Source organism: Centruroides vittatus, unplaced genomic scaffold (genome assembly GCF_030686945.1).
Source record: "Centruroides vittatus isolate TY-2023 unplaced genomic scaffold, ASM3068694v2 contig_2460, whole genome shotgun sequence".
In the NCBI taxonomy this organism is placed as follows: domain Eukaryota; kingdom Metazoa; phylum Arthropoda; class Arachnida; order Scorpiones; family Buthidae; genus Centruroides; species Centruroides vittatus.
In genome coordinates this window covers 167,264-183,282 of record NW_027121555.1, presented here as the reverse complement: position 1 = coordinate 183,282, position 16,019 = coordinate 167,264, and the positions used below count along the sequence as shown (strand labels likewise).

The following is a 16,019-nucleotide window of genomic DNA, read 5'->3' as shown; positions in this document are numbered from 1 at the left end:
ATTGAACTAGTTGATAAAATATTAATTGTCAAATAGTTATAAATATTTATAAATACTCTTAACTCTTAATGAGGAAAATCTAATATTGTTTGGATTATCTGTCATAATTTAACATATTAACACACCAAAGATATTTAGAATGATTTACAAGGAATTAAACATTATCATTTAGTATTTTGTAAATTTACGTTTTGATTAAACGTTACTAATAATAACTTAATATTTATCTGTTAAATTCTATTTTTAAATTGATATTTAGTAAAGAGCAATAGTAAATGTTAGATATAATATAAAGGGTATTAATTTAGAAACACATTTTTAATTTATTTTCTTAAACTGCCTTTTATTGAGAAAATTTGAAAATAAAACTTAACTAAATAGACTAAGGTCATTCACACAGAAATTGGCTTATTGCAGATAAGGTACGACACAATGTAAACAAACCGCTTTATTTTCATTCTGGTCTCGACTGTGGTGATTGATATTTATAAACCTGTTGTCATAAAAGAAGACTGGAATGAAGAAACATTTTTTCTTTTCTAATAAGGAATATAAGGAGGAAAAACTGTTTATTTTGATAATCAATACAGACCAATTACGAAAAGATATCTTAATCTTTCATTTAATATTTTACTTATAAATAATTTGAATTTATTTAAATTACTATTTTGCTATTATTAGTTTAACTTTACAATCTGACTAAATATATCAACCACGTTTTAGTTATCCTAGATTTATTTACATTGATTCACAAGAAGTAGATTATGTAGTCGAAAATATTTAACCTATTTTTCTCGTTTAAATGGAAGCTTTAGCAGCCACCTTATCCAACGTTTAACATCATTTTTTAAATTAAAGTTTTGTATTTTTTTTAATATGATTATATTAAGAAGTCATACTTTAATATAATTTTAACTTTTTAATGAAAATATATTTTCTTACATAACTGTTTTATTTGTAATATACTAATTATAAAATTTTTAAAATAATTTAAAATTTATTTTAATTTTTAATGTAAAGTAATAAATTAAAAATATATTTTATATATTATAAAATGCAGACTAGACGGCTATTGTAACATAATGCATTAAATAAAATCTTAATATTTAATTATAAATAATATTCAAGGAAAATATTATCCGTTGAATTAAGCTTATTAATGTCAACTTTAACAAATCAGCCGTGCCGACATAAAGAAGAAGCATCAAGGAATTACATTAGAAAATTTCCATCTTTATTTACAAATGTCACGAATCGGATTTTCTTTACTGTATTATTGGGTAGATATTCTTCCATTCTAAGTATCAAGTAAACTATCAAAAAATAATGATTAAATGTGCATAGATACAACATAACTTTTAAACTAATAAAGATAGAACATTTTAATAATAGTTAAAATGTTCTATCTTTATTAGTTTAAAAGTTAGTTTACAACTTAGTAAAATTCATTAGTTTGGAACTTTCATGCTTTCGATATGACCTTTGACAGCTGGTATCTTTTGACATTTACTCATTATACTGGAGCGAACGTATTATATTATCGATGAAAATTACTATTCGATAAAAGTTACAGGCCAATAAGAGCTATATTTATGCTGTAACATAAAATTCTTGTATGCCTATCTTGTAATACAAGTCACTACAGCTACCTATTGTTGTGAGGAATAATAAACATGTTAAAATATTCTGAAAAAACTTCACCTTTAGAATTGAAAATTATTTTAAAAATATATTATGCTCATATATAAACGAAAATAAAGAGATCAAGAAGATTAAAGGAAATAAATTTATATTAAAAATATATAAGATGTTAAATTTTAATCTTTTAGTGAAATAATTTTAATATAACGCGATTTTTTCTTGGCTAATAATTTGACTGTTTTTATATAAAAGTCATTAAAATGTAATTAATATGAATTAATTACATTTTTAATGAAATTTGATGGAAAAAATTAAATAAAAAGCATTTAACTGCATTTTAACATATATTAATATTTATAAATATTTAAACAAAGATTAATAACTCTATAAATCATTATTACTCGAAATAGCTACATAAACTATTATATTTTATAATAACCTATGTTGTTTTAAAATAAAATTAATTTATGTAAAATAATTTTAAAAGTTTTTAACGAAATTTTATGGCTTATAGTATGCAGCCTAATTGCGTTAAAATATTGTAGAATCGATATTAGATCTGTAAAAATATTTTTTTAAATTTAACTAAATTTAATACGCTTTTTAACTTTGAATTTGTATAAAATAAGTTATAATTTATTATATTAAATTAATCCATGCTGCTTTTAAGAGAATTACAGGATGTGCTTAAAATTCTCCATTGAAATTCAATAATTATTGAAAATTGTTTATTACTATCTTAGTTTGTATTCAGAATGTATTACAGTAGAGCGTCGAAAATCGGAATCAATTGGGGACTGGGGTTGTTCCGATTACCGACTATGTACGAAAAAATATGTTAACCTGTCCGATGTTCAAACTTTTCTCCGTTGAGTGTCGCTTCGTGTTGAATTTTTCTCCGGTTCGTCTCGCTTCGTGTTGAATTTTCGTCGATTTTAAGCCTAACGAAAATTTTTATAATAATAATCGAGGCTATCGTATCGTTAAAAATTATTTCTTCATTTTGTACAAACAAATTAAATATATTGAAGAATATAAAAAAACATGAAAATTATACTTTAGAAGTAAATCTAGTATCAAAAATGTTCGATTCAGCACGACACAGTCCGACTGAAAATCGTTCCGATTACCGGCGTTCCGATTAACGACGCTCTACTGTAGTTTTAAAGTTATCAGTAAGAGATTGCAAGCATGGGCGTTCTCCGAGGGGGCAAAACAGGAAACGTCCCCTCCCTAGGATCGAGTAAGATTCCACAAATTATATTCGTGAAAGTGATTGAGATATGTAATCTTACACTCTCGATTATGGAACCCTTTGTGTTAAACCCCACCAAAATTAAATAATTAAAAATTTATTGGTGTAATTATTTGTCTCCAAATGCTCTACCCCCGGAAAATGCTCTGCGTACGCCTATGATTGCAAGTTATTAAAATTTTTTAATATTTTCAATGGAACATTCAAGTGAAGCATTTCTAATGCTTTTGCTATATAGAAATGTCGGATGCTTTAGAATTCTAATTTAAACAATTGACTTCAATTTATCTTTAAACCATAATCAATTCTTTCTTTAAACCATCTTTAAGCCAATTCATCTTTTAACAAATAGGTTATTTACTAGCACAACTTTATAAATATTGGAGTAACAGTAAATTTTGCATGAAGGCGTAACAATTACTTGAATATCTACTGAAAATCGTAACTTTTTAAAAGTTCATATAAACTTTACTTTTAAAAATATAAAATCAATAAATGGATACTTGAGACACGTTTTATGATTATTCTAGTAAAAACTCCAGAAATTTAGTTGGATATTTATCGAAATAAAGATTTCCTTGATTATAAAATAAATTTTAGGTGAAGTTAAGTAAACATAAACATACGAAAGCTAGCTTATTATATTCACAAGTTGATTGCAAAAAATTTATGTATTTCAATCGATTATGGTCCATATAATTACAATAAAAGTATGTTTTTCTTAATTTTTTTAACCCCATCAGCGGCCTTTAATTTTAAATATGATTAGCATTTATGGAAAATAAATACGTATGAAACAAAGATTCTTACAGAAATTGCTACTTAGAGGCTTTAAAAATGTAAATTTTAATGATTTTTTTTTAATGGAAATGATTTAAAATGTTTTTGAATTAAATGACATTTTCTACTGAAAACTGTAAGCAGCGAGAATAATTTTTATAGAATTTTTTTAACATTTCATATTTTTAGATAGTTTGAATTGTTTAAGAATATGAAAAACTGAATTTATAATTTTAATCATTTATGATAACATAAGTATATTGTACAGAGTTTTAAGTATTATTTATTGAATAGAACTAGTACCTCAGCTAGATATCTAGGTTTTATATATATATATATTTCAGAAAGAGCAAATGTATGTTAGGTTTTATTTATTTAAATTTTGGTTAAGGGAGAGACAGTCTCTATTTATTCCTCATTGATTATATCTCTGGAAAATACTAGACTTTTTTTCCAGATGTCTACCAGAAATTTATCCGACATGACTAATGAATTATGTAGATTTTTACTTTTTGAAATTGTTTGTAAACATGGGAGTTACGTGATAAAATTCTATGATTCAGTTCTGTGCGTTAAACTATTTCAATTTCTAGAATTATATGTTCGACTGTACAGACAATGAATATAAATTATATTAAAAAATTAAGGTTTACGTTTATAAATACCAATTATTGTGCAATTAATGAGTCACTTTGTATTTATTATTGGTTTCATTTACGTTGTACAGTTTATAGATTAATTTTACCAAATACAGTATTTTGAACTTAAAATTCACTTTAATGTCTAAATAAATATAATTTTAAATAATGAAATAATCTTAAAACTTAGATTTAAAAAAAGAATTGGTTAATAAGTATAACACAAATTAATTAAACTTAATCTTAAAAAATGAATTTAACGGTCACATAAATAGTATTCACTATTATTTTTGTTTTAACTTCTAATGGAAGAATTTTCATAACAGCAGTAATAAAATGAAGGATTTAATATACCGGTATATAGAGAAACATCTTCATTAGAGAACGTTCGTGTGGAAGATGTAGAGGATCGATTTTCATGTAGAGAATGAAGAGTCTCTACATACCGATATATAAATGTGCTAGCTATAAGAGAATTGTAAAATAATATAAAAATAATTGTATGGATCTGATCAAAAAGTGGACAGAAAAAAAGGGGCGGATCACCGGGGGATGAAGGGGCTTGAGTCATCTCCACTGATACAAAAACATTTATTTGAAGGACAAACATCGCGATGGATGGATAACTTAAAATTTTATATTACAAAACAACTTAAAAGTTTTATTCAAATTTGCTATTTATATTACGACTTATGAAGTTTTAGAATAAAAATGATCAAAGGATTTATATCAACTTATTCTTCTAAAATAACTGGATTAAACTATCAATAATGTAAATAATTTCCATATAATTTGAAATAAAATACGGGCAATACTTGACTTTCCGACAACTTGCTCTTTCGTACATAAAACAGACATTTTTCGACTTTAAATTCCGGACAAAAAGTTGGAGCTGTCGTGCGGTGGAATTTTCTCCAGTTTCGGTCATCAACATTAGTTGTAAAAATTATTTCCTTTCTGTTTAATTTACGTTATAAAACATTATTTAAAATGATAATGTATTTTGACGTATGTATTGAGAAAAACAAACTTTTCCACTGTAATAAGAGATGTTATAATAATTATTTTTAGCTATCGAGGGACGAAACTCCCTTTACAACGTGCAACTGTCTCGATTACAACTTTCGTACATATTTTTAGGAACCCCTTATGTCCGAAGTGGAAATTGCCTGTAATAAATTATTTTCTTTACAAGCTATCTCTTAATCAACTAGATTATGTAAAGAATATATTGAATTTTAATTTATACATATATTATACAAGTTCGAAGTTACACTGCTTTAGTGTAAACTATTAAGAGTTTCTTTCTTTTTTCGGATTTCATTGGAAAATTCAATATTTTAAATGGAATATCAAAACCCACGATATAAAAATACATATTCAGAGTTTTGATTTTTTAAATATGAGAGTCTATTTCTCGTAATATATATTAACAATGCTAAAGTGTCCGTTCCGCAATATAAAGTCAAATAAAAATATAAAATTTTTAAAAGTTAATGCAAATAAACACAGAGCAAAAACTTTTAGTATTATTTATTTAAACATAATTAGAATTAATAAACACCGAAACTAATAAAATATTTCAGTAAAATTATTTTTATTATGAGCAATAATTAAATGGATTTAAAAGCTATATTTTTGCTTAAAAATTACGTTTACTTGGTTTTTAATCTGTAAATTATATACTTTTTTTATTAGATGCCACACACCTTTATAAAATGAGTTAATATTATAAAATACAATAACAACAGTATAAAAAGATGAAAAAGTTGTTACATATTGATATTAAATTAAGATTTAATTTTATGTATGATTATATCTGTATAAAACCCATAAATTTGATATAAATTCCTCTCAAATCACGCAATCTATACATTAGATTACAACTGTTTCGTAACGCATGTGTAATTCTGATATTCATATCGTTCAGATAATACTGACACATTAGATTAGGAGAGATTATCTCCTGAATTTCTGTATTTATAAAATAACTATTATCTTCAAATTACTTTTAAAAATATTTCAATAATCCCAAGGAAGATTATTCTATCGGTTGAGTACTATGGGTTTGTAATTAAAATACAATGGTGAATCTTCTCCAAAGATTCTGATTCTTTTTCCCCCCTCTCCTCCTATTGCACTTAAAACTAAAACGGGAATACTCGAGTGATTTATGAAATCAAAATAGTTTCGATTTTATATTAAATTTCATATCCTCTTAAATCGACGGACGGCAAAAAATTCTTCCAAAAATAGATTTCCGAAAGAGTTTCCCCCCGAAGAAATGTAGGCCTGTGATCTAAAGCCGTTTATAAAAATTGAATAGGATCGGAAAAATAATAATTCTCCGGTGGTATTTCATAAAACCACAGTGATAACTTTGCCACAGGACACCCTATAGATGTAGTAACTGGTTTCTATTCGAAGTTCTTGACATTTGCCTAACGCAATTATTTATTTCTGAGATCAGTAGACTGTAAAATTTCATTCTATTCATTAAAAATAGGCTTTGAAATTCAAGATTACAAAATCGTTTTTCTTGCTTTTGCTGTTATTTTGTGATACTGACGCTTGCTAATATTTAGACTTTTATTTAATAAGTTAGATTTTGTTCCTTTATCCAATTCTAACGAAAGAGTTTGTTTACTGACAAAATTTAAATTATAATGGTAATAAAACGGAGGTAAATTTGAAATATATTAGCAAAATACAGTCTTGAAGAAGGAAAGAAAATAATGCAAAGTGATTGCATTTACTGAGAAATGAAAATTAATTTAATATATTTAGTTTAAGTTTTTATCTGTGTATCGTAGTCCCCAGTTTTATCATGTTAGATTGTTATGCTAAATTTAGGGTGAATCAAAAGTCACCGAGATATATTAAGATTTTAAGAATTTCAAAATACTCTGTATGCGGTCGTTCGCGATTATTTGATCGCTCCAACTCTAAAATATCTTACAATATATCTCGGTTAAGAGTTTTGAGCCATTCTTCTCGAAGTATATCGTTATTTTGCTTGCCAATAACTGGCAATTCTTCCAAAATATTGAAAGATTTAATAAACTAAAGATCGAAAAGCATTATTTTCGACAAATTTCGAATATTAAACCAGAAACGAAACAAAAAAGTTATCTTTTATAATGGAACGAAATTAAATATAACTGAATTTCTAAATAGATAATAATTATAATTTTTATTTATTCTCAAATATATTTGTTTACTCGCATTTCATTGTTTACTCAAGAAATAAATAGAACTTAATTTTATAACAATCAATTTATAATCTCGTTAGCAAAGTAGAGTATGAGTATTAATTATTACTAATTTTAATTTAATTTTTCCGCCTTTACTTTCTAATCAGAAAAATGTAAACGTGATTAGTTTGTAAACATAAACACCTACGCAACAATTTCAACAAATAGAAATAAATTTAATATTAATGTTAATACTCTACATTTAATGTGATATAGTGAGACGTCAACTAAGACACTAAATTAATCTATTAAAAAATCATAAATTTCGTGTTTATTGATTTTAATAAGTTTACATTTATACAATTTTCGTCGTTAAAAATCAGATTTATAATTTTATTCATAAAATCAATCGTGCTTTTAGTCGAGACGTGCATATAATACTGTAATTCTGTTACAGAATATCAAACATTTAGTATACATTTCATTGTGCCACGTTGCAGAATGTTATAAAAAGTGGATATATATATATAAACGAGATGTGTTATTCTTCCGAACTGATAGAAAAAGTTTGCCCGAATATAACAATAGAATATAGAAATGAATACATTTGGATCAGGCTTTCAAGAACAAATAACATTGGACACATAAACATCGATAGCTTCCGTTGAAAGAATATTTCACCTTTAAAACTTTACACCCATATTATCAGGAATAGAAAATGGAAAGATAAAACGTGAAAAATCTGTTTGCGTTTATTCCATCTTCGTCGTAAAATGAAATCCCGAACAGAATTTTTGTGTGTTATAACTTTTTTTTTTATATTACAGCCGATTTTTTTTAAGAATATGATAAAAATAATCGTTATATATATATACGCTTTGTTATACAAAAACAGATATTTCCTATCATTCTAAAAGTATTTCGTGTTTTTGATAAGCCTCTTCAATCGCCATTTTCGTTCATATACAAACTGTTATTTGCTCTGATAATATATATTTAACATATAACCATTTCACTATAAACGAGTTATATGATCTTGTTCGAAATTCATAGAAAATTTGTAAAATAAAATTGATTGTGTTTATTTTCTGTTCAGATTCCATTGAATGGAAAATTATAGATAAAATACCATTGCTTTTTTTTTATTTTAAACATGTTACAACATGGTCATTATGGTAACATTCCGAGTAAAATGCAACAAATTAACATTATAGTCAGAATTTCAGGTTTGTTTTTCTTACCAAATAAAAAAAATTTTGAGTAATTTTGTTTAATACAATCTTAAATAAATATATGTATCGAGAATACAAGAGAGAAAAATAGTTTAATATTCTATAGTAAACTCTCAAGACATTATACTTGTATAGTAGGAAAAAAATTCGTTTCTTTGGAAATTTAATTTATATTCTAATAGCATTTTCCATATAAAGAATTCCATTTCATAAGTTTACAGAATGTTGTAACTTATTTACTTTCTCATACGATTTTTCTTTCATAGGTTCGAATCAATTTTACTTTTTTGAATGATGCATTATAAAGAATTGCTCTTTTATATAATGACAATATATTTGATGATGGTAAAAGCAAATTCGATTATCTTTAACTTAGCATTTATCATTTTTATTTAAAAAAATGCATTAATTTCTGATATACAAACTCTCAGATATCAAGAGGTGCCAACCACTTATCTTTGAGTTACAAATACAGTAAGAAAGTAAAATTGCATTAAGAATTCTGTTATATTTAAATAATTTAATAAAAATAAGTTTTTGCTACACAAAACTATGGAATAATAAACCTATAATAAATGTTTTTGAATGTGAAGCTCTAACTGAATTGCTTTGCTGGCCTTTCTAGTATAGGGTTTACTGATATATAAATATATTAATGTTAGATTATATTTATAAGTAAATCTAAAATCAAATAGCAGTTCAAATTTAGAATTCGTTTTTAACATTCGATCTTTAAATTAATTTTGTTTTTGTTAATTTCTTTATTTAGAAATTTCATTCAAAAAGTTCATTTTGAAATTGGAATTTGGTCTACTGATGATTGAGAAAATTTTATTTAGTTTATAATAATCTGAGTGCTGGTGATACGGTGTTAATTTTAAAAACAGGTTTTTATGAAGATTTTTATTTATTATTATAAAAATACTGCAAATTATAATATTGTTCAATGCTCTGTTACAAACTCCCAAAATGATCGATTCTTATTAATCATTTAAATAGAAAATAATAATAAAAATTAAACAAAATGTAATTAACTCAACATTAAGTTAGAGAAAATTATACTGCGACATTAAAGTCTTGCAACAGAACTGCAAAACGAAACATTATTGCATTTTACTATATAAAAAGTTTCTTGTTCTGCTAACTTTAATAATTTACGGTTTTGCTTCTGAAAAAAAGCGTAAATTATTAAGTCCAACGCATACTTCATGTTTATAATGGTTCAGAAAAATAAAATATATATATAAGGGACATTGATGCCATTAAATTTTGGTGGTTAAAGATCAATAGGTGGGGAGATAGAGGGGGTCACATGTCGTGCGTCGAGTGGGATTGGACCTAATGAAGATTTTACTCGTCATTAGCATTTGTAATTTTGTTTTAAAAATAAAATTTATCTCTAACCTCAGAATTAAGCTCTATGCCATTTTATAATAATTAATAACGTAAAAGTTAATTTTAAATAAAATCTGATAACGTATGGCGCCACACGCAATTTTAATTCTTGCCAGGAAAGTTAGGCAACTCGTTGCTGGATTTTTTTACTCTGCTAAATCACTTATGCACATTCAGAGTTAGCATCGTAAACTCTGCAGAATAGACAGAATAGACAGCTTCATACAGTACACAAGAATAAAAGAAAAAAGAACATTTTTTAAATTATTATTTAAAACTAATAATTTATTTATTTTTATTGCAGATATGATAAAACAAATTTATTTATAAAACAAGAATAAATATATTTTGCTATTAAGTCATAAATTTTAATTTTATAAAACTAATCTTGTTGTTATATAAAAACTGTAATAAGTTTGCTACTCAAAAGAAAAAAATACTTCAAATATCAACGTTACAAGATACAAAAAAAAAAAAAAAGAGAAAGTTTTCGATTTTATTTTAATATTTCTTATCTATCGATTATAAAATTAATTTTATAAATGAAATTTTAATGAAAATGTACGCTTAATTATAAAAAGTTTTGTTGATTTAAATTAGAATTTCGCTTTATTTTTTTTTCTTTAGGAAATTCTTTTTTCTATTAATTCAGCGATTATATGGAGTTTTTTCCCGTTTCGATCAATAAATTAAATTAAAAATTAAAAACGTGATGTTAATCAATGAGTTGTGTTCTAAAATGCAAATCTTCTAAAATGTATTTTTTAATTTAATGCATTTATTAAATAAAATTTCGTTATATAAAATGCAATATTCTCTAAACTACTTAAATTTGTGTCCGTCAGAAACTTTCTTAGGTTTTATTTATTTAACTACGTGTATTTGATATAAAACTGCGTTTTTTAATAGAAAAAAAAATTAATAATTCTCTAAGAAAATTTATTAGAAATAGCTCAAACTGTAATACTTTGCAACAGTAAATAAAACGCTAAAATTTATTCGAATATAACTTTAATTTGCCGAAACTATAAAAATGATATTGTAGATTTACACAGATAAGATGATACATAATTTATCATGCTAAACTGCTGTAATAACAAATTCAATTCGACTGAAATACGGTATTGGTGACTATAAATTATCAATTTTGACATATTTTTGCTAAACGCATAAATTCTTTACACTGTAAAATTTTATAGAATTTATTAAATATTTATTACAAAGCAACATTTAATATATTTTACATAAAATATTTTTTTTTATAATAAAATTTTATCGCGAATTTTCTTTTCGCATCTACTTAAAAGAAAGTAAATTATTTATTTCGTTTGAGTACAATAGATTTATTATTAAAGTTGATTGTAATCGGATTTTATTCTGTAATGGATACATTAAGCCATTAATTTTCAAAAGACCCCCCCCCCGAAAATTTTGTATTTTGTAGAATTCTCTAGCGTATATAACTGAACGTTGTCTTTATTTTTAAACATAAAATGTGTCATATTTGATATAGTATACAACTATATACTGTGTTTTTTTTATAGCTTCAAAAGTTGAACTTGTGTTTGTATAAATTTTCTTTACTGTTTTGCCTTTAGCTACGAAATTTTTGAATTTACAGGGACAAATCTAAAGTTGTTTCTGTCTGAAGATGCTACTGATTAGTGAAAATATAAATATAGCGAAACCTCCATTTAGCGGACATTTTTACAATTTCCAGACGTTTATTATATTTAGCTCTTAATAGCGAACACCTCTATACAGCGGACAAACTTCTCGATCCCGATGGTGTCCTCTATTTTGTATTTCTGTATTTATAATTAATTTTGTGTTCAAGTAGAATCGATCTGTACCGAAATGAATATTTATATGTTGTCTAAGACTTTATCCAACAACTTATGAATTCTTCTCGTTTCCCGGTGTTGTTTCTTTTCTTATTTTATTCTGTCCAGGCTCTTGTTCCACTGCTTCTACTTTCATTCAGTACTATCCGACATATCTTCTACGTCATTCTTATTTATGGCATCGAGTCTTCACCTGCCACATGTGTTATTAACTGCTCTAGCGTCCAAATTTATCGAATCTTCTCTTCCTACATCAATTCTACATCCTCCTGATCTACTTCAAAATCTTTATTTGATAAACTTCTGATCTCGTTCACTTATCTTTACTTATTGTTGAATTTTTACTTTTGAATTCTGTAATTTCTTACATTAATTACTGTTACTTTGTCATGTAAAATTGCTGAATTTAATTTATCTTGTATTATATTTTTTCATCCTTAATTAAATTTGCAATCTTATTTAAAAAAAAAAATAGTACAGGACTCGTAAAATATTTTAATTACGTTATTACGGAATGAATTATTAAATATTTTGTCTGTTTTACATATTAAAGCTGAGATATAAATTTCAAAAACTTTCACATTCCTTTCAAGAATTATGTGCGAAATTTATCTTAATAGAATTGTCTATATTGGAAAATTATTTACAACAGCACAGTAACAATTATTGTGAAATATTTTTATTGTATTATAGAGCAATAATTTCTTGTTATGAACAATTTAATCATATGTTACACGCATTTACAATAACAATTTTGTATTAATATTAAACCGGTTCATAAAATCTGTATATTTTATTATCCGTCTTGGCTAAAGTTAGATTTCAAGTATGATCTGTTTTAATTGTTGTTATACTCAGAATGCATTGATTTATAAAAATTTCTATAATTTGTATATAAAAAAAGTTGAAATTTATTGAAAACCGAACTGTGTTAGGAGTTATTCATACTCTTATAAAATGAGTTGAAAAATAGGCACACAATTTAATTATTTCGATGAAGTATGAAGCTATTTAATAGATATTACTGTTTTTTTTTTGAAAAATTTAATAATCTTAATTGTTTAATAAATTAACATCATTTAAAGATATTATCGTTAAAAAGAGTAATTTTTAATTAGTAGAATTTTTGCATTTATTAATACATTCAGTGATAGATCATATCACAGGAGTTCAGCAAGGTCAATTTGGCCACGCTTTTGACCCAGAGCATCAAAAACAATGGAAAATTATTCATTCCGTTGCATTTCTTGTGTAATAAGAAAAAACTTGATTTTTTTTTCTCAAATTTTATTATTTTAATGTATTATTAATGCCGTTTTGTTTATATATAATACATTAGAGACTCTGAAAGGTGGTTGACCCGTATATTTTTGACCTCTGACAGATCATCTGTACTAATATTTCAGCTTTCAGAGTTAATACTAGCAAACATCTTCCACTAGAAAATATTCCACATTTTATTAGAAGCGCTTAGTTTATTTGTATTTCAACATTTGCAACTTCGCTATTTTATTTGCTTTATCTTGTTTATCTCAAAACAAGTTTTTACCGATTAATTTAATTACTGTCATATTTTTTAATAATATAAACTCGAGTCTTACAGATAAAAAAAAAGCATCAAAAATCTTAATGATTTTTTACCACTGTTTCCATTTTATAATTAAAAATCAGAAAAAAATGAAATTAGCAAGAAAATATTAAAGAATAATTTAATGTGTAAAAAATCTTATAAAAAATACATTTAAATTTATTTTTTAAAGACATTTATACACGATGTTGTACAAATATTTAAAGAAAAAAGATACTGGTAATAAATGTCTTTTTTTTCCTCTCTCTCTTGTCTGAATCTTCTTTTATCCATTGAAATTTGGTATTCTTTTAATACTTTCCAGCAAATATTATTGCTTGAGGTACTTTTCCAGTTTTGCACTTGAGACTATTTCTTTGCTTGCGTTCAACGATAACTTCAGTTTATTTCGTTTATAATGTTTATCATCTATGATCCATTAAGTAATAAAACAGATATCTCAACATAATCACAAATGAAAGATTTTATAAGATAGAATTCCATGCTATAAAAGTTCTATATATATATACATACAATATAATATAACGACATCAATCGAAAGTAATGTGACTTTAACACATTAAATTTTAAAAAAATAAAATATACTTCAGAAATTAAAGTAAAAGAAAAAAATTGTTTTAAAAAGATAAAGCATAACTTTAGATATTTTTAATTACAGGAAAACTTGTGTAAACCGGAATCGCACGGTACAGAATATCTTTTCAATTTGGCCAAGTTTCGCTGTATTGTAATCTTAAATAGGCGTGTAATTATAATTTTATTTCATAGATAATATACTTATATTTTTCGTGATTTACTTATATTTAAAATACTAAAATTATTTGGGATTTTTATAAAATTGACACCGTCGAAAATTATTATTGTCTTATAACATTGTAAACATTCTTAAAGATAATAAAATGTGCCAATTAAGATGCGCATGGCTGAAGCTTGTACCGATACAATTATTATATAATCTGATTCAAACAACATCAACCAAAAAAACTGGAGGAGTGTACTTCATCTAACATAAACCTTAATTGTTCCAGTTAATCACGTTTATATTAAATCTAACGTTTTGAAGATGACCCGGGATGACCTGGGACGGGTCATCCCATCCCGGGAATCCTGAAGATGACCCGGGATGGGTCGAAAACGTTAGATTTAATATAATCTGACATTTGAAAAAATTAGTTACTTGTATAAATATATATACAATAAAACCTGTGTAAACTGGACTCGTACGGTACCGAATATTTTTTCGGGTTTGGCAAGTTTCCGTTTCGAATAGGTTCTTTTTTATCGTAGAAAATCATTGTTTCGAAGAATTTTTTCCGTTTAGGCAGGTTTCCTTTTTATCCAGGTTCCGTTTTAGATAGGTTTTACTGTACATTTCAATAACAATATTTATATAATTACATTTAAATGGATTAAAATATTAGCGAGATCTTGTTGTTTACATACAGAAAAATAAAATTTTTATCATTTACTTAATTTATTATTAAATTAATTTAAATTGTTTTTCTATTTATAAAATATTAAATTTTATATTGAATATTCGTTTCGAATTAATGAATTTGGTGAATATTTAATAAATGTAATTAATACAGAAAGAACGTTAAAATTATTAAAAGACTACATCTAATTATGGTCAGAATTGGAAAATAATTTGAACTTTGCTGTTAAGAGTGTTTCATATTCTTAAGCTATTTTCAGAAGTTATATTTAGTGATGACCTCATTGCTAAATCGTTAAACTAACATAATTTTTCAATGTTTTGTTTTTAATTTATTTTTCCATATCTTAAAATATGGACAAAGCAATAGCATTTATATTTCATCCATGATTGTTAATCACTTATCTCTGGTGACTATAGTTTCATTTATCTTTGCAGGATGTCTGTCTTCTTCCAAGACGTATATTGATATTATGACAAAATTGGCTCGTCATGCCCATCAAGGTACTTGGGGTGGATCAACAGATATTGGTAAGAATCTTCTTTCATTAAATTTAATTATAACCATATATATATATGGTATGTAGGAAACGATACAGCATTACTGTTTATTATTCTTTAAGATTGTAAATTTTAAGCACCTTTTTGTGCTTTGTTAGCTGTATGTACTATGCTATAATTGCTTCTACTTTAATATAATATGTACAAAGAAAAGTGATAGAAATTAGTAAATATAATCTCATGTATTATAAAATTAACCTCAGTAAATTTCTATCGTTTACGGTATATTTTTACATAAAAAGAAACTTGTAAATTAGAAGAACGGAATGATTATAATTAGTAATTCGTTTAAGAAATCGGATTTTTTTTATTCCTCGTTTATATTTTTTTATTAATACAAAGTTTTTATACAATAAATTAAAAAGTTCTGAATTAAAATTATACCACTATAGAGTAGTAATTTATAAAACGTTGAGAAAAATAAATTAAAATATTTTGATTAATAAAAAAACTTGC

The 16,019-nt window shown here is 25.1% G+C and overlaps 1 protein-coding gene across 1 annotated transcript in view; it reads left to right on the top strand.

Annotated features, from left to right (window-relative positions):
- LOC136971322 (BAR/IMD domain-containing adapter protein 2-like) overlaps positions 1-16,019 on the top strand; it is a 64,108-nt gene that overhangs the window by 3,688 nt on the left and 44,401 nt on the right. The window contains 1 exon segment of the mRNA XM_067265777.1: positions 15,441-15,533. Within this exon segment, the coding sequence (XP_067121878.1) occupies positions 15,441-15,533 (93 nt within the window).